The sequence below is a fragment of the Alligator sinensis genome, unplaced genomic scaffold (genome assembly GCF_000455745.1).
Source record: "Alligator sinensis unplaced genomic scaffold, ASM45574v1 scaffold975_1, whole genome shotgun sequence".
Taxonomy (NCBI): Eukaryota; Metazoa; Chordata; order Crocodylia; family Alligatoridae; genus Alligator; species Alligator sinensis.
The window spans coordinates 2,485,063-2,510,429 of NW_005842068.1; the positions used below are offsets into that span (position 1 = coordinate 2,485,063).

A 25,367-nucleotide genomic window follows, 5' to 3' on the forward strand; every position below is an offset into this window, starting at 1 on the left:
TGTGTGTGTGTGTGTGTGTGTGTGTGTGTGTGTGTGTGTGTGTGTGTGTGTGTGTGTGTGTGTGTGTGTGTGTGTGTGTGTGTGTGTGTACCAGCCCCAAGGTTTATGATTACAGTGTTTCAATCCGCCTAATAAACTAGAATTTTAAGGATCCCGAGTTGGACATTTGTAGCCAACAGGGAGGGACCATGGGGGGGACCCCCACCAGGCTGCATCCCCTGCCTACTCCCTGAACCCACCTGAGCACCCCCCGATGGCTCTCCCAGCCTCATCAAAGGCTGTCCCACCTGCCCCAGCATCCCAGCGCTTTAAAAAAAAAGCCCCACAATCACTGGCTGCTGCAGCGGCTGTCGGGGCCGAGCCCCACCACGCAGTGCAGGGCAGCGAGGATCACTCCGCCACCTGGCAAGAGCCAGTGAGTGTGGGGCTTTTTTTTTTTTTTTTTTTTTTTTAAATGGGCCCAAGTGTGGGGGCGGGGGGGGGGGGCCATTGACTAGGCTGGGAGAGAGGAGAATAGGACCTGTTCGATTTGGAGATACGGCAGCAGCCAAATCTCTGAATTAGATTCAACTGAATCAATTTGGGCCAGTGATTCAAATCACCAAATTGAATCACTGTCCCCCAAATTGGCCGAATCCGAACCAAATACTAGCCACTTCGCACAGGCCTACTGTTTACCCTGACTGATACTTGTGTTAAAAATACATAGTCAGAAATGAGTACCAGGAAGCAACAAAATAAGCCCCTTCTGCATGCACATGCACCGCATCTATGTTAGCAGCTACTGGTAAATTAAACACTACCTGATTAATTTTCAGCAGAGCACCTCGTTTTGGCAAGATTGAAGAGTTCCGAGAATCGATTACCATGGCATGCTGAAAAAGATTCAACAATTATTTAACTAGCATGAGAAGGCTCCAGAAATATAGCAGCTACCACGTTCCAGCAAATTCACTGCATCTTATGCCACACTTTCTAGGGGTGCACCAATAGAGATTTTTGGGGCCAATACAGATATCCAATTTTTAAGGACGCATATTGGCCGATACTGATCCAATTTCCAATGTAGTGTGGAGAGCTGCCTCCAGCTGGTAAGTCTGTTGCCGTGGAAGGGGAGGGGGGCAGATCAACTCTTCCCCATCCCCACAGCGAGGGAGGGGACAGGCACTGCCCAGCTGGGGCAGGGTGCACGACAGAGGGCTCATCTGAGGGGGACAGCTCCTGCTGCTGCTTGCACCCGGGGAGGGTGGGGGCAGGATGTGCCCCCCGGATCTGTGTGGGGCAAGCGGGTGGGCTGAAGCTGCAGACTGGAAACGGGCTCTTCTCTCCAGGGGCTGGGCTCAGAACAGGGGCTACAGAAGAGGCTGCAGCCACCCCATTTTACCATAGCTCCCTCCCAGTGCCGCTGCCACCATGCGCCCAGCACAGTCCCAGCTCAACCCCCACCTCCCACCACACAGTGGCTCCCAGGGCTTCCAGTGCAGTGGGAAACTCAAACCATTAATATGGTCACGCTCCCCACACCAAACTCCCAAACCCTAAGCCCAGTTGCAGCTGGGCCACACCCCCTCCCCCACATCTGGATCAGGGACAGGCCACATCTGTCCCCCCAAGCCTAGGGGCTGGTTTGGGGGGCAGGTCATGCACCTTCCCCCACAGGCCACACCCTCTTATCCCAGCTGAAAGGCAAGCCGCATCCCCTTTCTTTCTCCCCTCCCCCACCAGGCTAGGTTGAGGCTAGGCCATGCCTCCTTTCCCCCTGCAGGGCCCAGCCACACACGCTTTTCCCTGAGGGGCCAAGCCACACTCCCCTTCCTCCACAGGACGGGGTTACAGTTGGGCTGCCCCTCACCCCTTCCATGTGGCTGGATGGTGCTTGCTGTGCCGGCCCCAGTGCTGGATCAGGACCACTGGCAGAAACCAGCCCACAGACGGACAGGGTGCTGCCCAACTAGCCCACCAGGGAAAAAATTTAAGCACCACTGCTCTAAGCTATTCCAAATTCAAAAGTCAAGCAAAATAAGTATTTCATCTAGTGACCTTCTCAGTGACTGGTTAAATACAGTCAAACTAGGCAGTATCTCAGTAAAAAAATAATAATCCAATAATTTTTTTGTGTTAGTCTCCAGTAAGGGTGCCAAAAACACTCTCCTGGCACCACTGACAAGGTAACTGCACATCATTAACAAGGTACTGTCATATTCCAAAAAGTTTATATACCATTTAGGATCTGAAAAAGCCTTACAGAGAGAGAAGATTTAAGAGAGTGTCCACTTTCTTCTCGAACAGGAAAAGATGCTGTTCTTGCGAGACATCCAAGCTCTCTCCAGACACCTTCCCACTTGAGCGTGTGATATGTCTTCCATATTGGAAACTACAAAGACATATGAGCAGTACATGAAAAAAAGGCAGTGTTATAAAATACCAGCAACACACTGATAAAAATTTTCTGAAGCCTTGTTTCTACACATGGCAGATGGGTGGTACTTACCCTTTCCAAATTGCTACACTAATTTAAGATGGGAAACTCATTTTTTACTTCAGAGTAACACTCACTCTGCCCAAGCCAAGATATGAACTGGCTCACACAACAACCTTCTCCCAAATAAAGAACATTTCCAGTTGTGCTGATACAATCTCTCAGGCAGCTAGCCACCTCTCTGAAAAGGCTTCATATTTTGTAAACTTAAACCTATATTTCCTTTTAAGCTACTGGTGAAGTGACATTCGATCCCAAATAGTACTTTTTAATCTTTTCACAGATCATCTCAGAATTGACGTTCTCTTTCATGTTAAGCCAAATCTATCACTGCCATGAGCACATAAAAAAAAAAAAGCGTATTTTAGAAATCTAAAAATAAAATGGAAAGCTAGGCACCTAAACCTTGAACTGAATTAAAGGTGAATTCCTATTCCACAAGTTTCTGCAATCAGGGGTAACGCATAGGAGATGCCCGTGGGTGCACATGCACCCCTTGCGCGTGACAGTACACCCCCTGGAATAAGGTGATCCTTGATCACCTCTGGCTGCTGCTTGCGGGTGGTCACCAACCCATGGTGTGTGCCCCTGGTGGTGTCTGTGGGAGCTCCCCGCTCACCACCACCAGGCTCCTGCTGTCGCTGCCCTCCCACCACCGCCGGCACAGCCATGCTCCCCCAGCCGCCGGGGGTACACGCCATTCATGTCTGCAATAAAATGAGCAACAGATGTGCTACTGCTTACATTAAATTCTGTTGATACTCCTCTGTCAGTTTCACGAAGAGAGCTCCAAGGAAACTGTCCGGTTACTTTATACAGGTTTACTGAAAAACTAAAACATAACAATACATGGAGATCTGAAGAGTGGAAATTAAAGGAAGTAAAATTTTATGAAGTTTTTTCTTAGGAAGCAATCTATGTCATGCTATTGTTGGAGGCCACCTGTTTGTGTAACAGGTACCTGCAAAATGCAGGTTTAACTGGTCAAAATACACTGCATAAGCCTCAGCATTCGTATGGATTTATTAGAAGTCTAATGTACAATTTAAAAGCTTAACTGTTAGTTTTGTGCCCCTGCCTTCAATTAACACTTTGGTAGCCAGCTGTTTGTATCACAAAGAAAAAAAAATCTAGATTAGGATACATCTGTGGTTCAATTTACAGTTGATAAATTAAGCAACTGAGAACAATGACTAATGTTTTCATTTTGTAAGTTCTGCTTTTAATAGAAAGGAAGCTGTTGCATTCTTATAGGGTGTGTGTAGACGACACTGGCATTAATGCAGAGCACCTGAAAATTTTAATGTGGCTTTTTTTTGGTACATTGCATTTGTGTTTGCACAACACGGTGCTTGTGTTTGGATGATACGCTGCTCTCGAGCAATTTAAGTCCCATGTGTAATTGCAGGCAAATTCCAGCAGGGGGAGCCAAATACCCTGACATTTGGTCAGGGTGGAGGCAGGGGCTGCTACAGGGCAGGAGGCTGGTGTTGCCTCTGATGGGCAGCCCAGGGGCCGGTGCCTGTGCTCCAGAGGCTAAGCGGCCAGGAGATGCTGCCCGAGGGATAGGGGGACTGTGGCCAGCAGCCCCATCCTTGTGCTGCGCCCGGGCAGGTTTAGGATTCCTAAGAGAATTCTCCAGGCAGGTAATAGGATTCCTATCTATCGTATTAGGGGATGCGGATCAGGAGTGAGTGGCACTATGGTGTGGGGGGAGGGTGCAGATCAAGATTGTGTGTGTGTGTGTGTAAATATCTCTAGTGCAATAAACTTGCATGTTGGTCTCTGAGTGAGAGAACAAAAGCAATGGAGCTCTGCCTAGGTGATAATTGCCCTCTTTAAAATGTGAAAAGCCAGGGCTTTCTAGTGGATGGTAGCTAGCCTGACTAGGTAGGCAAACCGGTTTTTCTTCTGTTCAGACAAGTTCACCGACTCAAACATTCTACAAAATGCAATAAAGACATTTTACAACTTTTAAATTGCTGGATGCTCTCCCTTTCAAACAACTTTGTCAATTCTGCTCATGTTTCAGAGTTATATGAGGCATTTGGACTCGGGATTCTCTATTAAAATTAGTGCAAAGTGAATGTCCAAATCTCATAGCAGCTTTGAAATTCTCAGATTAGGTCACTAAGATTTGAGTAAATACAGCAGCATCAAATGTGAAAAATTCATTCAAACCTTGGTGTTGTTGACTACACAATCCTTCCCAATCTCTTTTGCAAACTGTTCTGCATATGAAGTCACAGAATACACTCCAAGCAGGGATTAAGCAGACAGAAAATGGGGTAAAAGATGGCTTTGGTGCGGATTTGCTATACTGCAGTCAGTACAGTGTAGACAGACATACCCTTAGTTATTTCCAAGGAGAGCTTACGAGAGTGTGGCGAAGTGGGAACTCACCGACCAACCACAGTGCTAGTCTCCCACCTTCCTCTGGGCACACCACCCACCTCTCTTGCCTACTACACTTTGCTGTTAAATGAATAGGGTCTTAATTAGGCGGGAGGCTGCCCTTTAAATGCCCTGTTATCCTGGGCCTAAGTATGCAGCTCCAACCATCCCTGTACTGCATCCCAAGCCTCACAGATGCTCCTAAAAGCTGTGCTCTGCTCCAGCCTAAGGCCGGGCCCAGCTCAGGACAGAGTTAGGCTCTCGCATTCTGCCCTGTACAGGCCGCACTTGTACCAGCTACCTCATTGAGGCCTCTCTCACTCCACCGCCTCTTGCATGGTCTCTCTTACTGCGCCCCACGAGGCCACACTCATACCACCCCTCCTTTTCCACAGGGCCTCACTCAACCTGCCCTCACCCAGAGGGTCCTTAGGCTTGTTTCCCTGCACTCCCTGGCCAGCAAGCACACAGCCTCTTGGGCCTCTCCCGTGGCCCTCATCCAAGCGAGTTCTGGGTCATTTGCAGAACACTGGACTGGCTCTGCCTCTGGTCTCTCGCTGGGTCACTTACCCAGCTGCTGTCAATCAGGGGCTCCTGACTCACCCTGTTGTTTACTTGGGGCTCTTCCTCAGTTGCCCCACCCAATTGTCCACTGGCCCATCTGTGGCCTCAGGTGCCTGAAGGCTTACCTGGACCTAACTCAGTCCCCATATTCGCAAGACCTACCCTCATACCCCTTGCTCACTAGGGCCCACTTCACGCCCCCTCCTCATGGGGCCTCATCTCAGGCCCTCATGTTCACAGGGCCTCACCACTTGCCCCTCTCTCCAGGGCCTCCCAACTGTCACTCAGGTGCAGGCCATCCAGTGCCCCTCTGCACCCTGCTCTGCACCTCCACTGAGACCCATACTCTACCCCCCATCCTGGGGCCTGGGGATCAAACACCCCCCCCACACGCTCAGGTGTCATTCACCAGCGTGCCTGGCCCACCACTCTCACTCTCCAGGGTCTTGCACCCCCCACATGGGCTCAGGTGGCCACAGCCGTGCCTGGCCCTCTAATGCCACCGATGATAAATAACACACCCGAAGGTGGATGCTGGGGTTACGGCACCTCCCCAGTGAAAGGCAAGGAGGAGAAACTGGATTGGTGTTGCCTGGGGGCTCCCACACCACTAGGAGCCCCACCAGGCTATATGTCCATGGCAGGGTGCAGTTTTAGGTCATGCCTAGGACCAGGAGCCTCCTAGCCATCCTCATAAGCTCCTGCCCTTACCTCCTAGTGCTACTGGAGCAGCAGCTCCACCAAGAGATGTTGTTTCCTTGGTGCCAGGCAGCAGACTGATGCCTCCAGGCCTGCTGGTCTGAATCTTAAAATGGCCACTCAGAGCTAGAGCCGCACCTGTCAGATGCCTATTCACGCTCTTGAAATAGCAAACACCAAAGGTGCTCTGCCACAGAGAGGTAGAGAGATAGCTGAATCAAGACAACTCAAAATGAAACAGCAGATGGTAAGAAAAACTGCAATATTTAATGTCCTATTTCTGAAACTTCTCTCAGAGAACAGAAGGGGTAAAGTAGAGGAAGAAATTGAAATAGAATTTAGAAATGAATTAGACTTAAGTTTGTTAATATCAGAAGTGATCTACTGCAGACACGTGTAGATAAAAAAAGTATCAAATCACTGGATGGAATAATTGACAAAAATTGCCTTTGCAGAACCAAAATCATTCTGTGAATAGATTGTGAGTCACTGATGCCTGAACAGAAGAAAAGCTGGTTTGCCCACCCAGTCAGGCTAGCTACCATCCACTAAAAAAGCCCTGGCTTCTTACATTTCAAAGATGCCAACTATCACCTAGGCAGAGCTCCATTGCTTTTGTTCACGCACCTAGAGACCAGCATGCAAGCTTATTGCACTGGAGGTATTTCACACACACAATCTTGATCTGCAGCCCCCTGCCCCCCCCACCATAGCTCCACCGTGCCCCTCACTCCCAACCCCCAGCCCCTACCCCACCCCAGCCCTGCCTTATGCTTCTGATAGGAGGGCACCCCTGCTCTGGCAGCCAATCAAAGCAAAATCTCAAATAGCTCCCATTAGACATGTGCTGTGCTAGGTATTCTGGGAACTGTAGTTCCTACCTAGTGGCAGTCATGTTTAAAACAAACCTGGGCAGGAAACCATTTGGCTTGCATTTAAAAAACTCTCCCGGACACAGCACAGGGAAGGGGGTTGCTGGCCACAGCCCCTCTTCCTCCTCCTTCCTCCCACCCAAGCAGCATCTCCTGCCCACTCAGCCTCTGTGAGCAAAGGCACTGGCCCTATGCTGCCTTCAGAGGGAACCCCCGCCTCTCCTGCCCTGTCCCTGTGGGAGCAGGGGGAGGGAAGGGGGAAGGAAGGATGAGCAGAAACCAAAAAAAATGTATAAACAGCAGCAAATAACAGCAGCATCTGCTGGCTAAAGGCCAGAACACTGCGCCACCTGGTGGCACAGGTGATTAATTGCAAGTCTTTGGAATCAGTGGCTGTTTGGACGAAACAAATCCATAGCTGGGGCAGTGTAACTACAGTGATGCAAAACAGCACATCTGCGAGTAGCGTTAGTTTTAGGTGCTAAATGGCCTTTTAGAGCGGTGGGAAATCCCAGATCGTGCAAACACAAATGCAGTTGCGTCGGCGTAAATGGGAAATATCACGCTGTCTACACTCCCCAGGATACTTGAAAAGGGAGACCAGATTTCACTGCTGCATACAGAAAAGCAAACCAAATTAACCATTTAATTTACTCCAGGGCTGTCCAACTTCTAAGAGGCTGGGGGCCACATGCCCCCCCACATGCCACCAGGATGAGCCATAGGCCCCCAGGCTGCATGGCACAGGGACACCCCTGCCCTATCCTGTTGTGTCCCCACTCCCCACCCACACTGCCATACTGCACAGGGGCAGGAGGGAGAGTTCAGGGACTGGCTGGTGCTGCAGCCAGAACAATGTTGGGACAGACAGTTGGGTAAGAGATCAGTGACTACAACTGAAGCCTTCCCAGGCTGCACGCAGTCTGTCAGTTAGACAGCCCTAATTTACTTAATTTTCTTGAGCTGACAGTGGGGGGAAAACCCCCCCCCCCGGGGGATTCTGAATGAAATGTGATTCTCAAATCATATTTTGCTTACAATTACTTGTAACCCATTTTAACAACTGCAATATTGCTACCACTTTAATACCTAGGTTGCCATGATAACTCTATTTTTCATGAGATTAATAAAAAAAACTGTTCAATTTTACAGTTAAACATCTCAAAGTGAAGTTCTTACCAGGCAAGAAATTAAAAAGCTTCTTCACTCAGCATACTTGCTCCCTTGCAGTTTCTGAATCTCATCTGATTATTCTTGTAATAAAAGCAATTTTTCACTACATACAGACCTATTCATTTACAGCCAACACAACTATATGAGAAAAAACTGGCTTGCAGATTCTCTACATAATTAAATTCCTATTACAGAATCTTTTTTCCCTGGCGACTAACCATTAGCCAGAAAGAACCTCAGTGACATCCAGGTCCCAAGCTAAGTTTGCAGGGCTGGCTGTAAGGAAAACCATCTTTACCCTTGAGAAAAAAACAAAACAAAACAACAACAACAACAACAACAACAACATCAAGAGACTAGGCCCAATATATCATAGCATAAGCAAGCAGTTTTTCCTTAACTTGTGGTGCTTTCACACAAAATCAGTATAAAGCATTAAGAATAAATTGTGGAAACTTATTAAATATTTCTGTTACTTTTCAGAATATAACCTTACTTTAATTTTATACGTCTCAACAGTATTATATTTTTAAAAATGGTGTGCTCCCTACTTTCTTTCGAAGTTGCCTGGCTGTGGTTTGAAGAATGATAGGCCATATGAAGTTTCCTTAGTTCCATAGGAAAACTGGAAGGTCACCTTCTCTGCACGTCCAAAGAGATTAGGGAATTTGAGCCCAAGGACCTAGGAAGAATGGAAAATGGTTTGATATCTATTGTATGATTTTGCTAAAATAATTAGAGACACTAAAACACTTGATTATGTCGCAGACAAATTTACCTCTGTTCCTACTGCAAAGGATTAGAGGTGGAGGAGTTTTTAAAAGCCAATTTAGTTGCCCATAATTATGCTCTTCATACAGTTCTTATACTTTTGTCAGCACTGACAATGAAAATTATTGATCTCAGTATTATCTTTGTTTATATAGTTGGTTTTGCATTCTGATACTCAGTACCATAGTGCATGACTTTTAGTTTTCCATGGTTTAAAAAGATATTTTTACTGGAATTTTGAACGATTAAATTTAAAAAAATTGTTCTGAAAAAATGAAAACTGTGTTTCTAACCTCAGTTGACAACAATTCTGTTTTATTTAAAGATCAAAAACTATGTGGCCTTTAATAAATGGTTATGTAGTAATATGAAAGATTTAAAATAATAAAATCACTTAAAAATATATATACTCAACAGACACAATATTACTGCTCTTATCCATCAACAAGTGCTGATTGTTAAAACCAGGTAAAACTCAGGATTTTTAGTTCATAAGAAAATTTGATATTTGTTTTCATTCTGCCTCCAAACAAAGCCTAATTCTTCAAAATTTTCTGCAAACCAAGTTACTGCATCAAGAACATCAACAAATGGTGTTTCCAAAACAAAATATTCTCACGGGGACCCTAGCAGTTGCTGATGCAATTTGGTAGTCATGTCAATTTAACACTACCATTAACTCAGGAACAAGGGGGCAAAGACATCCTACTGGCCCAGAAGTCCCAGATCTGCAGAGCCTGGAGGTCAAAACTCCCCAGAAGCCCACCAGGAAATCTGTCTGGCAGGAGAAAGATTTGATCAGGAACATAACAATAATCTAATGGAAGTGTGAATAAGAGATATTTCACAAAACATTTGGGAGTGGGTAAACTAAAAAATCTGAAGCAGCTCCAATGACAACATAATATTGTTAAGCATTGGAAGCATTTCACTTAAATTTCCTTGGCTTCTCATACCCCAAATTCATTTTTTTTATGACATCATAACTCATTTAGCTGTGAAGGTAGAAAAACTGTCTTCTACTGAAAGCTGCAACTGCTGTTTCTCTGGGGTGTTCTTAAAGGATGTCCTTTTAAGGAAACATGAAAAGGTTCCAAAAGGTATAAAATAAGACTAGCATATCCTATCCAATTTAAGCGGTCTTGGTCTAAAAGCCCTTGGGAAAGTGCAGAGATCAGAGATACAATATAAAGTTTTCTTTTTGCAATTAAGACTATTAGGCAGTTCCTTCATGTTACCACACTGATATAACAGGCTATTTATTTATTCACAATTTCTACATATTTCAAATGAATTTAAGGGGACAAACTTCTTGAATTTTTGTTAATTGTTCGTATTTAAGCGATTTCAGTCTGCTGGAGACAAACATCATGCTTTTACAAGTCATATTTTCATATGGTTTAAGATATTTTCATATTAAGATTGTGTAGGAAGAATAACAAATATGGCAGATGACCAGCTTGGCTTAGCAGAGAACACTTCAGTGAACTTAAACACAAAAAGGAAGCTTACAAGAAGTGGAAGATCGGACCGATGACTAGGTCATGCAGGGATGAAATCAGGAAGGCCAAAGCACAATTGGAGTTGCAGCTAGTGAGGGACATGAAGGGCAACAAGAAGGGTTTCTACAAGTATGGCATCAACATGAGGAAGACTGGGGGAAATGCAGGTCATTTACTGAATGGGGGAGGCAACCTAGTGGCAGATGATGAGGGAAAGGCTGAAGTACTCAATTACTGTACTTTTTTACCTCAATCTTCACAGGCAAGGTCAGCTCCCAGACTATCTCACTGGGCAGCACAGTTTGGGGAAGAGGTGAGCAGCCCTCAGTGGTGAAAGAACACATTAGAGACTATTTAGAAAAGCTGGATGTGTACAAGTCCATAGGGCCAGATACAATGCATCCAAGGGTGCTGAGGGAGTTGATTGATGTGATTGCAGAGCCACTGGCCATTATTTTTGAAAACTCATGGCAATGGATAGAGGTCCCAGATGATTGGAAAAAGATAAATATAGAATCTATCTTGAAGAAAAGCAAGGAGGATCCAGGGAACTACAGACGAGTCAGCCTCACCTCAGTCCCTGGAAAAAAACATGCAGCAGGTCCTCAAGGAACAAGGAGCAACAGTCTCAAGGTGCAGCAAGGGAAGTTTAGGTTGGATGTTAGGAAAAAAACTCTCACTAGGAGAGTGGTAAAGCACTGGAAGGGGTTACCTAGAGAGGTGATGAAATCTCCATCTTTGGAGGGTTTTAAGCCCCAGACAGAAAGCCCTGGCTGGAATGATCTCATTGGGGATGGTCCTGCTTTGAGCAGGAGACTGGACTAGATGACCTGCTGAGGTCCCTTCCAACCCTAATTTTCTATGATTCTATATTTTTTTCCTCTACTGCATTGTAATAAAAACAAACAGAAGGAGGAGCTACTGTATAGGAAAAACAGAGAAACTTTCTGTAGGGCAGTGGTTCCCAATCTGTGGTACAGGTACCACGAGTGGTATGCAGACAACCTGGCAGTGGTACACATTAACAGATTTATTAAAATTACTTTATATGACAAAAATTTGCTGGTGGTACTTAAGGTTCAAGTGAAAAATGTGCTGGTGGTATGCAAGGTTGTATCATTTTAAATTAGTGGCGCAGTCTGTCAGAGTTTGGGAAACACTGCTGTAGAGGGTGTTTTAAAATACATCAGAGGTGAAGAATTTATTTTTCCTCCACTCTCATTCAACTTTGAAACTCTTTGGTATTAATTGTAATATCAATTAATTAACAATTTTCAGACAGGACTGAAATTAAAGTTAGCCTGTTCCTTCCATTGTAATTGGCTATAAAATATGAATTCAATGCAAATATGTTTTACCATATTAGGATCTGGAAAGTTCTATACTTCTCATCATGTAACAACTGGTATTGATCTTCAAAATAAAAAAGGAAAAAGGAAAAGAAAAGAAACATAATTTGGAAGTAAAATAACCTAATATTCCTTCAAAAAAAGTCCATTTTAAATTGGTGGCAGAGAACAAGTTGTTCAAACTTTAAGTACATAAAGCAAGCTAATTGTATTCAACATATATTTTAATTAATTTATAAAATACAAGAAATAGTCCATTAATCTCCAATTCAAAACACAACTCCTCAAGTGTACTTATTTGACCATTTGGCTAAATGAGAACCTGTGTATTGGACCAGATCTAGATATAGGCATAAGATACAAATCTGAAAGTGAATGCGACCTATTTGGGCAGAACAAAAAAATATTCCATTGTGTAAAGACTGCTGAATGCTCTCAGTGCAGGTCCAGAATGAAAACTGTAGGGACACTGTGCATAAGCAGTGTGAGGCAATGCTGTGCTGAGATATGCCATACCAGCCAGCTTCCAAACTTGAAGCAAAATAGTAACATTAGCATGGAGAGCTGCACGTATGTCAGTATGTTCTGCCAACAGGCAGTTTACTGGCCCATGTGTCATGCCACATCACTTCCATTTTGGGAGCTAACAGGCACAGAGGGGATGCATCACACAGATTTACTCATGTAGGTAAGGGCTAAAACTTCTTAGCAAAGCTATACTGGAGAAATAATTTGGTTAAGATGAAGTTTTCATTTACACAACCCATAAACCCTCAGGTTTGACAAATTAATGTAAGTTGCCTGACATTAAAAAAAAATTGCAACATTTTAAAACCAGTCATACCATGCTGCCTTCATTATTGCCGACCATAGTGTTATAGCTTCCAGTTAGTCTTCTCAATTCTGTTACTTCAAATGTTACATCTAAACCATTTGGAAGGGCATCATCTCCTAAATAAATACAAACATTTATTATTTCTTCAAGAGTCTTCTGTTTGCACAATATTGCTTTATAGCTGGATAAAAGACACTTTAAGTTAATTGAAATATTCCTTTGGAATGTGAAACTAGTTGAATTAAATACTCAAAGGAGACTGCACGATACAGAACGCTGGCCTCAGAAAAGTAGTCTTTGTTAACATCTGATTCAAGCAAAAAAGTTTGGTTTTTATAACACTGACCCTTTAAGTAATAACTAACATAACATGGCATTTGATACCTACTCAATAAAAGTGCTGCAGGGTTTTAATAGGCATAGGTTTTACTTTTAGTATAAGGTATATGTGAAATAGTCAGTGGAACAATAATCCCAATATAGCATTCCAGATGTCTTTCAGAAAGCATGGTACAATCCATTAAAAAAAAATAAAAAAATCTGTGGTCCAGTCCTGTTCTAACTGAGCTATTCTACTGTAATGGTAGATAGAGGGCACCCCTCTTTCCTTTAAGTCAGGGATTGGCAACCTAGGGGAGGCAGAACCATGCCGTAGGCAACATTTGACAATGGGGAGGCTCTTTTTGTATTCCACCTCAGTCAACTGCCTAGGGTTCCAGCAGAGGGAGAAGCTCTGCCCATGCTATACCATATTCAAACAGCAAGGGCTCCTGCAGGAGTGCTCTTGCCAAACCACACCATGGCTGAGCAAGGGCAATAGCAGCCATATCCCAATGTTCCTTTGATTCAAACTAAGTCATTCCAGCCCCTGCCCCGACTAGAAAACACTGCCAACCCCTGCTCGAAGCAGTTACGATGTCACACTTCTATGGAGTAATCAGTAGCATTGCAGGCCTCTCATTTTCAGTGACAGACTACTTCCCTAATTAAATAGGCTTTTTTTGATAATGTTGGCTCAAGATCCGCTCTGCTAGCATGTAACAGTTAAAAAATTAAATGAACAACAGTTAAGAAATCCAATATATAATATATATTATATTGAACTTTACCAAATCACTAACTATATACAACATATTTTTAAATTCAATGCACCTAATGATTTTTTTTCTACATCTGAAAGATACTGGAATAAGTAACAGCAACAGAAAGTGAATCACTATTAGAAACAGTATAACACAAGTTTCACTGCTCTGTTTTCATTATGTCTGAATGTTGACGCATGGAGTTTGCAACTAGGAAAGGCAGCACAATTTCATTATACGATTACAAAATTAATTGCTTCAGGATTACACAGAATGTTGATTGGGAGAACAGATGACCCACATCTAACCAGTCTGTTATTTCTCTCCTGGAAATGTCTAAAAATGTCTGCCTAAAAAATGTCTGCCTAAAAATGTCGACTTGTTATAGGCCCACATGCTTCTGTGTATTCAGACTAAGGTAGGCATGAAGTACAAAATATTTCAGTTTGAATGGTTGAAGTCTAACAAAGTTATAAACAACCCTAAATATGGTCTTACAGTGGAAAGTATCAGGCAACTTAAAAGGTAGGCTATGTTACCAGCCCTACCTGTGTAGCAGAAAGCCCCCTTTTCCTCTTGCCTGCATTTGCTCTCCCCTCTTTGGATATGTTTCTCTTCTTCTACCTTTTCTTCCTTCCTTTTTCTTTCACTTTAAGATAAGGAATTGTTTTAAAATTTGGATGTGTGCATTTTGTATCTCCCCTTGCATTTTGGTATTTTTTATCTATTTGTGTGCCATGGCATTACTTTTGTAGCTTATATTTTATACTCCTCGCCTTTCAACTTTCAAAATGTGTTTAGTTTCATAAGTAAGTTATACATTGTAACAATGTTAACAAGGGCAGGAGTCAAACTGCCGCTTCCCTGTAGCAGGCGGGCCCCTGAAAGAGCAGTGAATCAGTGATTGAATGTGTAACACAGTAGCAGACAACAATTAACACCTAGGGAAACCGCAGATCAACCAACAGAAGAAATCAATAGGAGACAATGTAGCAACCGGGACATCTCTAAACATCACTGATCAAGGGCTAGAAGCCCTGGCCTGAGTTAATCAATGCCAGGGACCAACTTTGGGGCGCAATATCTCCAGATCGACTGCTCCAAGAGCCCTATTCTAAATTCATCAACGGACTCCCAAACCTGCATGTACATGCGGATGACCCCTGGGGCTGACAGATGCCATCCAGTAGCCACCGAGGGGGGAAGTCCCACGAGGGTCAACAACCCCTGGATTGGGCAAACCTGAAAACTCACCAAAGTCTGCCAAGGACAGATAAAAAAGCAGTGAAAAGTGACCCTCAGTGGCGCCCTCTTGATCTCCAACTTGACCAGCACCCGACCTGTCCAGCCAGAAGGACCAGCTGGCGACCCGCTTCTGAAGGATAACACCACGCTGAAAGAAGCCTCAACTGGCCATCGGCGGCAGACTTCAGCGTTTGTAGGATAGGTATACCCGACTCTTGTAGCTTGCTACTGTGTGTGTGAGCATGTGTGTGGGGACCAGCCCCAAGGTTTATGATTTAACTTCATTACAGTGTTTCAATCCACCTAATAAACCAGAATTTTAAGGACCCGGAGTTAGACATTTGTAGCCAACACCTGTAATACATACAGCTCCACATACACATGGCTATACAGAGAATACATTAATAAGGTTGTAAAGCTTCTGAACCCAAGCTAAGGAATGCCAAAATTGAGGTTTTCTATGCAACTTTAGCTCTGTTACAAGGCAGAAATATATTTTGATACAGTCCATTTACCAAATAATCCAGTACTATGGTTTTACCACAAAAATGTACTGTGAATGAAAAAGTTATATTGTTCCTAATATAAGGTGTTACAGGAACAGTGTATGGTTTGAGAGTTAAAGTTATGAAGAGAAGCTCAAAGGATGCGAGTTTTATTGGCTCTACCAAATATTTCCAATACAATACTGAGCAAGTGTTTCTTCAGCCTTGCCCCAGTTTCTATAACTATGGATGAGGATATTTGTATTATAAACACTGACAGAAGCTTGTTTCCTCTCTCCCTCGCTCTCTCTATATAAAAGGAAATATAAATGATAAGTCATAACTCACAGTACTGCAATATTTACCTTGACAAGTATCAATCAGAACTTCCACCTGTCTAAAAATTCCCAGTCGAAGCAACTTTTCACGAGCTTCATGTGATTTTCTCATTACCTAGAGAACAAGATAAGGAATTCAGCCTTGAATCTCAATAGAAAATAGCTAGTATAATGGCTGAATATGTAAGGAGATCCATGCATCATTCACAGACTTTGAAGGACATGTATGTACCTCCTGAAACCACTTCAGGATGCCAAGTGCAGGATAAATTAAACACAGTGAGAATTCACTTCAAACGTCTGCTTGCTTCATAACCTTTATAAAACATCCTTTTGTATCCAATTTCTTCAAATCATGCTTTTAAAAGGTAAAAACCCACATACGACACATGGCAGGATCATAAAACAACTATATACTACAACTTTGTTTTTGAAACTGTAGATAAAGTCATACGTTAAATGCTGAAGTGAAGGCTTAACAAAATGTTCTACATAAAATACTTCAGCCTCCAGTCTACAGAAAACAATGGCTGTCTGTATGGGTAAACTGACCAGCTAAACTACAGCAGTATCATTAGGGCAATCAAGTTCCCAGTGTTGAAAAGCTCTAAGAGCAGTATGGACAGCAGCAGTAAGAGTTCTCCAAATCACCACACCAATATTGTTCCAGAATACCGTTACACCCTTCTGAATGGTATTAGACTGATCCACACTGCTAAGGCTGCCATCCAGAATAAAAACTATCATAGCTTATCTTTTTTTAAGCCACCAAATTGAGATAATCAACTACATAAAGCATGATTTCACTCTTGACAGTGACTCTAAAAAAAGCATCATAGTGTTCTAAGTTTGCCACTGGTCATTAATCTTGAACCTAGTTAATGAGAAAATAAATAGCTTTTCTATCGTGCTGAACCTGGGATTTAAAAGTCCTTTTCCTCCTTGATAATTATCAATAACAAAAATGTTGCATGCTAAACTGATAATATTTCCCAACCATTTTAAAATCTACTTTCAGACTGTAGATTTACTTCTCTAATAGGTATCTAATGCATGGCCATTTTCCAAGACAATGTAGTGTTTTATAAACATGCCATACTTACATCAATCAGGTTTTTAGCCCTGAAAACATCACTGATTTCATACATGATAATATCGTCTTTGGTTCTTCCAAGTCCATCGAAGTGTACATGTTGAACCACCACCTAAACATAACAGATGACTATTAACAAAATGTTAAATATCTGCTTGAGAGGAAATTAAAAGCTCTGAGACAGAAATAACACTGCTATCTGAATAAAGTTACAAGACTACCAGATTTGTGAACGAATTACCACTAACATATAATAACCAGCAACCCTAGAGTATGTGCACTTCAACAGGAAGTGCATGGAAAAAAAGTAGTAGTTAACTCCAAATAAAGAACTAATTATAGTTCTTGATAGCTCCCATAATTTTCAGAAATGTAGTCAAAATCTTTATAGACAAATCAGTCATTAGCTGTGGGCTACAGTAGCACGGGCACTAAGGCACACAGTTAACAACCCAAAAGTCATAAGTTCAAGACCATAGCAAAAGCATTCATGGTGTGGATTGCCAGATTGAATCTGTGAACTCTGCTTAATACCTTGTCACAACAACACGAAAGAGGGAAATATTTCATTAGCTGAAATCATATACTGATTTTAAATTAACAAGACCAACAGTATAATACTTGGTGTAATTCTTTTACACTAAGCAAAAAGTTTAAATACAGAGTAAAAAAATGAATGAAGTACTTGGGTAACTATCAAATAGTCTCTCACAACTTAAATACTGTAGACTAAAATACATTGCATGGTCTTTAATGCTGAGATCTTAGATGATTTTAGCCATTTTTTCCTAGACAGCAGAGCACATAGTTTACTGTCTGCTAATGGACTATATAGATTACATCCTCTTTATTTCTCCAGCTTTTTTTGTGTATGTATAACTTCGGGCTTTCTGTCCAAAAGACCACAGATGCTTAAATATTCCCTCCCCCAATTCTATAAAATAAAGAATAGCAGCCACCTAACTTTTACTGGCAGATCTTCAATAATAATGGTGGGCCCATGCAATGGACTAAACATTGTTTTTATTAAGGAAAGAAATGTTATCAAACTTCTAATAGGGTTTACCATGAACCAAGCCAATGGAAGAAGAGTTCTTAAAAATGGACATTCTAACATGATCTTATAGTTTTAAATGTATTTTAACAATATTTCTCTTGTGCAAAACACAAAGGGAACACCAAGTATAGGATTTAATTTACTTCTTTTACATCCCAAATAAAACACTGATTTATGACATTCCATACAAAATAAATAAATAAATACATTCAGAACCTTTGCCTAAATACTCACATCCTTGTTTTCAAGAATTTCCTGTCTGGTTTCAGGTTCAACTTCAATTAGATCAGCTTCTTCTCCTAAAGCACCTAAATCAGGTCCACTCATTGGAAGAGGGTCCAAACTCTAAACAACACAGAAAAATAAAAATGTGTTTTCTATTTTATAACTTAAATAACTTGTACCAAAGAGCTGTTTCTTCTATAGCAAATGAGAATATTTTTCTAAATCTGGACATCCTCCCCACCACAATGAATCATGAAACCGTAATAGGAGAGATAAAACACTGAGAATTGAATATGCTGCTTTTTTTTTTTAATCATGCATGCTTACTAACAGAGTTTTATTATACAATAAATAATTTCCAAGATGAGTATTTTCCTCATTAAGACACCATGCATGTGTTATGCTTGCCAAAAAACAGATGCAGTTCTTCACATATATAGAGTTTTGCAGAAAAAGAGATCTTTCCCTGGGTAAAATTTCAGCACATAGCTTTTCTGTTTACTCACAAGCCCTCCAAAAAGACTGTATGAATCAGTTGTAAAGAACCTCTTTTTAGCAGGTAAGCTTATCTTTAAGAGAGGCTTTCAGCACTTCAGGCAATGTACAAAATTTCAGACCAGGTTTTTAGGGGGTTAGGTGCCAAATACCTCACTACCCAAATGAAAAGAGGCTTTCAGCAGGCCACTTTGCTTTATACATTACATCTTTTTTGATTTGTGAATATGAGCGTCTTTACTCTCACCAGCTTTCCTCCAAGTAACTGTTAAAAATGCAACACTGCCATTCAGTAGCACTTTTCAGATATGGATTTAAGACAGATCAGTTCCATCACAATGTGGCCTTGTTTGCTGTATAGAGAATGCTGAAAAAAACGTTACGTGACAGCACAAGTTCGTGGTACTAGTGAAGACCTGGGCAACACATAGGGTTGTCACCAGAACAGCTGACGTCACAGCACTCCAAGCAGGTTAAACTTCTGGAAAGTTAAGAGTTACCATTCTCCGGATGGAGTTAACCTGGGATCTTTTCCCCCACAACAACTGGTATTGGCTCTTTCAAAGAAAAGCATGAAAACCAGCTGTGGGATAACCTGATTCTATATTAAGATTTAAATCAAATCACTGATTGTTAGAACTTGGTGAAACCTTTGCACACAAGCTTTACTTTTTCACCCCAAGGTTTTGCCCTTGTGAGTTATAATAAGGGTATGCTCATGGTGGCCATAACAAAGGACCAATCCCGCACTCAGTACATTCTTGCTTCCAATGATGCAACAGCTTGCAGTGCCCAAGACAATGTGTGGGCAGGGAAGCACTTTCTTCACCCTTGTTGGTCTGCTGTCCTGCCCTGTCGCTGAGATGTGCCTTTGGGCTACAGGGCCACAGAACCAGTCTTCCAACCCCAGCCACCTCCAAAGGCAAAAAGGCATGGGTGGGCAAAATGGTGGATCCAGCCAGTGGCTAAAATCCATTTCCCAGCAGCCCCTGTCCACAGTATCCATGGAGACCCCAAGAGAAGCAGGACTGTGATAGGGTCAGGGTTTCCATGGAGACCACCCAAACAGTGCTGGCAGGGCATGTAGCTGGGCAGGGAGCAGGGGCTGAGATTCTGCAGCAGTGACAGTGTAGTCTGGAGCCATGGCAGAGCCACAATGCACTGCCTGCACATCCCCATCACTCCTGTGAAATTCTGGCCCCAGCCCCAGAGCAGCACCACGCGCCCTGCCAGCACTCTTCAGCCGGTCTCCACAGAAACCCCAGCCCCACCTGTCGGCCCTGGCACTCCTGGGGTTTCTAAAGAAACCCCAGCCCCGCCCCGCCCCTCTTGGGGTCTCCATGGAAACCAGCCGCATCCACGTGGGCAGGGGCTGCTGGTAAGCCCGGGGCTGAACTTTGCCCACCAGCCCCGCGGCTCTCCACACGACACCAGGGCCAGAGCCTCTCCAGCTCAAGGCGCCTCCGAAGATGCGGGCTCTGCCCTCAGAAAACAAAGGCAGCGTTTGTTCCCTATCGCCAGGGCCATAGGAGGCCCGGCCCCTTACTGGAGACGCCCGGTTTTCGATGGCGGCCTTGCTAGCCGGACAGCCGGCCACGCCCGACAGGCTCAAGCCGCACCCCCCGCGTGACGCGGCCCGGCCGGGAGACCCCTCCCCGCGCTCCTATGCCTGCCGGGGGGCAAGGGCTTTCTCCCGTTACGACCGTTACCGACCGCCCCTCCCCCCCGATCCCGGCGGCCCAGGTGGGGGAAGGTCGGGCCGGCAGCAAGCGCTCCCCGCGGAGGAGGGGGAGTGGGCAGGCCCGGCTGCTGTACGGAGGTCGCGGAGCGGACGCGGCCCCCGCCCGGTGCCTCCAAGCGCGCGCGGCTAAAGGCGGAGGGGAAGGAGCGCCCTACCCGCGCCTGCACCGTGCCCATGGCTGCTGCAGTGCCCGGCGAGCAGACGGGTGGAGGCCACGGTGCCTCCCTCAGCGCCTGGATCGCGACGCGAAGGCGACCATGACAGACAGCGCGGCGTCTGCGCCCATTGGCCTGCTGGCCGGAAGGTCGAGGCGGAAGACCCCGGCTTCCGGAAGTAGCGTGTAGGGGAAACCCCACCCCCAACCTTCCTCGGCCAGGCCCTGCCTCGCGGTCTCACGGGATACTCCTGCGGGGGCGGGTCCCTGGGACACCCGGGTCTGGGCCCAGGTTAGCCAAGGGCAGCGCGGGTTTGAGGGTTGTTGTCAGGAATGGTTTAAACCTGGGTTTTTCAGCGAGGAGGAGGCCTGTAGCACCTTGGGATGCCAAGGGATCCTGTCAGGGGTGCCACAAGGCTCCTGGGCAAGGTCAGCTAGCAAGAGTCCCAAGAGAAAGCCAGATATCAGATGAAATATATTAGCTTTACCCAAAGACCCTTCTCTGCTTATCTCTAACCAACACAGCTACAACCTATACCCAAGAGAAAGCTGGAGCTTTTAGGCTGTAGCTGTGGGCTTCCCATGTTCTTTGCAACCGAAAAACTCCAATATTTTTTCAGAGGTGAAGAAAAAGAGCGAAAACAAAGAGCAGGCATTTTGAAAGGGCTGCCACAAGCCTGTTCAGGGGTGCTGCGAGTTAAACAGGATTGAAAACCACTGGTTTAAACAGTGTTCAGATCCAGTCTCGGCTGAGTGCAGCCCACCCCTACTCCCAGCAATGCCACAGCATCCCACTCATCAAATTATGAGACAGGGTTTCACTTCTCTACTTCAAACTCTCCTAACCCATTAGCCAGTAGCCTCATTTTTAGGTCCACGTGTGGAAGGTACAGTAGTGCTTTTGAGATGCATTTAAGCCAGATCAGTTCTATACAGTGGCCTAGCTTGCTGTAGCTAGCGGCTGTGAGAATGCTGAAAGAACATTTGAGCACAAGTTCACATCACTGTTAAAGACTTGGACAATACCTATGGTTGTTACTAGCACAAGCACATTTGGAAGATAAGTTCAAAGGTTCCTTTTAAGATAAGGAAATGTGTGGATAGGTGGTAAAAAAACTGTTAAACATAAAAGGGGGAAATTACTCCCCAGTACATAGCTTATTAGCAAATCAGTATTATGTGACAAAACAGAGGGAAACACAACTCGCATAAGTGGCCTGTCCCATGTTTATTGTTTATCTTGAGTGTCACAAAAAGTTACAGGGCTGGTATAGCAATACCCTTCCCAACATGAACACAGTACAGTTGATGCAGAAGCCTGAAGCAATGACTCCAAAGTGTCAATTCCCAACTCCTATTAATCTGACTGGATGGTAAAAAGAATTAACTCTTTAACTGCTCCTCATCTGAATGAATCAAATGAAAAAAATGTTGGATGCTAGATTAGGAGCTGGGATTTGGTGTAGGAAAGAAACCAGATGGAAAAACTCAAAAAAACAGAAAGGAAAGGGAAAGAAAAGAAATCAGAATGGAGGACAAAGAGAAGCAAAGGACTGAAACAAGAAACTTTGAGTTATGGCATAGAGGTCATATTTGCAATCCTCTTGCCATTCTGTTATGTATTATTACAAGGTATATAAAGCCAATGAAATATAATCACACATACACTTTGGTCTCTTCTCTCAGTTTGATATATTAATTTAAGGGAGGCAAATTGTTATGTCAATTTTGGGATCAGCCCATACAGAGTCCAGTCAATGACAAACTTTCATTAAAAACAGACCCTGCACACGTTTTTTATATGGTTCAGGACCTCTGTTTTGTTAGCAGACCTTTATTCCAAATGCAAACTGCAATCAGTAGAATTTTGCGCAACTAAGATGTGAGAAACCTAATTTCTCAGAAACAGAACTCTAAAATAGTCTCAGCTCCACTTTGCTTTTGGCACTGCTTGTATTTGTTTGACAACTTTTCTATTTCGGCAGATATCTAGGCGCACACACACACACACACACACACACACACACACACACACACACACACACACACACACACACACACACACACACACACACACACTCTGTGAAGAAAGTTAGTTGCCTCAGAACAGAAACCAAACCAGCCAGGACACTAAGCAGAGGGTCACTAAAGGTTAGGTAAGAGAAAACAGAGTGGGATGCCTGAACTCCTGTCCCTCTCTGGAGCTTAGATATCAGAAGCAGTGCTGCACATGGTAAGGTACCTCTGTCCACTTAGGATTCACCAAGAGTCCTGCTCTAAGGCGAAATACTTACTAGGGCTGTGCAAAATTTCTCCGTCAGTTTCATTTCGACGCTGTTTTGACTCATTTCAAGCTTGAAACAGCGAAATCGAAATGAAACAAAGAGCTGCAAAACAGCCTCGGAATGAAATGAGGTAAGTCAAAACGTTTTGAAAATTTCGAAACGTTTCGAGTTTCAAAGCTCAAGCTGGGCTTGCCTGCAGGGAAACAGGAACAGAAAGTAAGGAGAGGGAGGCAGAAGGAGGGCTCTCATTATTGACCGTGTAGCTGGCCAGGACTGTCATCCTTCCCTGAGGTCTCTTCCAATCCCAGTGCTCTGGGGGAGGAGTGGAAAAACTGCAAAGAAGGCAGCATTGTTTGAACTACCCTGCTTTGAGTGAGGGTGCACCTTAACACACACACAGTGTGGAAGAAACAGGCTTCATTCTATTGTTTGATCACGAAGTTGTCAGAGACCTTTATTTACAAGTAGCTACTGGGGAGAGCACCGGACAGACAGAACTTCCTCTTATCAGTCCCGCGTGCCCCACCGCAACAGACAATTGAAGCAAGCCTTCTATACGTTTCAGTTCAGGTCACATGACACAAGATATAACAAGTCAAAGAAAAAATGGTTTGGACAAGAAAGTTGCAAGAGAGCATAGACTGTGGTTTGACCTACTGACCGCATAGGTCTACTCAGCTCAACAAGGGAAAAAGGGCAGGAGAAAGAGCAGATTGCAAAATAGGCAGGGAAAAAGCAATCATTAGCAAATAGTGCACTAACTCAAGAAGTCAGCAGAAATGAAGGCCTAGGGTTTTCTTCTTCCACATTCCCCCCTTTTGTACTTATAGTACAACTGGTGAAATTTTTTTGTAACCATGTGTTGGGCAACAGACTGCAAGTGAGCTAATGGGAGAACAGTTTGACTTATGCATCCTTCGAGGCACAGTGAAACTTGTTCTTAGGTAATCTCCCAGTGCTCCCTTCGGAACAACTGTGAGACTAATCTCAATTAACCCAGCATCACGTTAGACATATCTGTTGCATCTTCTGTGGGATGCACTAAGGTTACAATTGCGTAGCAGCAAAAGCAGTACTTGTAGAAAGAGAATAAACCCGAGGACCATGATTGCAATATAAAATAATTTGGTCCCAAGTCTGCCAAACCAGTCCCAAAGACTCCATTGATCAGTTTGGTGTAGTTTAGCAGCTTCTTTCTCAATAATTTTGGCCTGGTTCTCAATAGCACTAGAAGCATCTGGTATATAAACGCAGCATTCTGATTTTATTCAAGCACACACACCTCCTTTGCTAGCTAATATATAATCTAAGGCGAGTCTGTTTTGTAGAGTCATTTGTCTCATTTCTTTCATTTCTTTACTTATTTCATGAAAACCAATGGCAGTAGCATTAGCTATTTTCTCTAGGGATGATGCAACTTTCTTTATTTCGGACATAGCTAAGCCTGCGCCATAGTTGGGGAACATTATACCCCAAAACCTTTGATTTTCTGTGATTTCGCGAACATTGCGAATTCTTCCTTTAGGTAAGTGAGATCTAATAGTAAAGGCAGGATATGCTGCAGAGACATAGCATGTTCCTCCCCAACCGGAAGGAAGATTTTTATAGGTCTTATTTTCACGTACAAAATAGTGACCAGCTAGTGCGGTAACCGCAAGGTTACAAACTGGTTTTAACATCCATGCTGAATAATAACCTAAATATCCAGCCAAAATGGGAGAATAACTGGGTATCCAGGAACCATTAGAGAGCCAAGCACCATCTACCTTAAATTCTACTTCACACTTACTGATTCCTACTGCAACACGAGATCTATTACAGGACCAACAAAACTTTCCAGAGGTGGTATACGCTAGTCGTACATAGTTAGCTTGGTTACAATTTATATCTTGCCAAGTTTCGTTCCCATGAAAGGATGAATAATAAGGAGCTGACATTTGGGTCGCATTCAAGGCTACTGGTATCATGGGTATCCCTCCGGTAGAATGGATAGGGACATGACTACATATCCAACAACGAGAGACATTTAAGTCTATCCTAATTTGGTTAATTAAAGACAAAAACACATTCCCATAGGCCAGGTTTAAAAGTCCAATACAAACAGTCAATAGAAGGGACTCCATGTTTGGTTATTAATGGGCTCTTTTCTTGGAGTCTTAATCTTTAATCCTTGGTTTCGTCAGGAGGAACAGTCTTTTTGCAGTGCGACGCGCGGATCCAAGTAGATAGTCCCTGATACTTTACTGCAGTGTTAGTGGTGAGAAGAACTTGGAACAGACCTTTCCAGCGAGATTCTAAAGCTGATTTTCTTTGGTGGATTTTTACATGAAACCAATTTCCTGGCTGTAAGGAATGGCAGGCTTCTTCAGGCTTTCTGGGTAAAGCTTCTTGGACCTGTAAACGAAAGGCCTTAACACATTTCATTAATGCTTGACAATATTGTAATACAAGATCATCAGCTAAATGGATGTTAATCTGAGAAGGTGGTAAGGGTGGGGAGGATGGAAGTCGCATAGGTCTCCCCATCAG

The 25,367-nt window shown here is 43.7% G+C and overlaps 2 protein-coding genes across 3 annotated transcripts in view; both read right to left on the minus strand.

The window, feature by feature from the left end:
• Positions 1–20,724, minus strand: part of SAMM50 (SAMM50 sorting and assembly machinery component) — a 34,747-nt gene extending 14,023 nt beyond the window's left edge. Inside the window, exons 1-9 of one of the 2 annotated variants that reach the window (XM_006023582.3) lie at positions 20,555–20,720; positions 18,173–18,283; positions 16,892–16,993; positions 15,816–15,903; positions 12,648–12,754; positions 8,733–8,863; positions 3,224–3,311; positions 2,246–2,374; positions 804–875 (exon numbers count right to left, since the gene is read on the minus strand). In XM_006023582.3, the coding sequence (XP_006023644.1) occupies positions 804–875; positions 2,246–2,374; positions 3,224–3,311; positions 8,733–8,863; positions 12,648–12,754; positions 15,816–15,903; positions 16,892–16,993; positions 18,173–18,283; positions 20,555–20,575 (849 nt within the window). In that variant the 5' untranslated portion in view covers positions 20,576–20,720. Of the gene's footprint in view, positions 1–803; positions 876–2,245; positions 2,375–3,223; positions 3,312–8,732; positions 8,864–12,647; positions 12,755–15,815; positions 15,904–16,891; positions 16,994–18,172; positions 18,284–20,554 lie in introns of both variants that reach the window. The other variant, XM_025204097.1, reaches the window with a different exon arrangement.
• A 4,331-nt stretch (positions 20,725–25,055) lies between these two features.
• The window catches only part of LOC102378694 (patatin-like phospholipase domain-containing protein 2), a 60,050-nt gene continuing 59,738 nt past the window's right edge, over positions 25,056–25,367 (minus strand). The window contains exon 8 of the mRNA XM_025204101.1: positions 25,056–25,232. Within this exon, the coding sequence (XP_025059886.1) occupies positions 25,160–25,232 (73 nt within the window). The 3' untranslated portion in view covers positions 25,056–25,159. The remainder of the gene's footprint in view (positions 25,233–25,367) is intronic.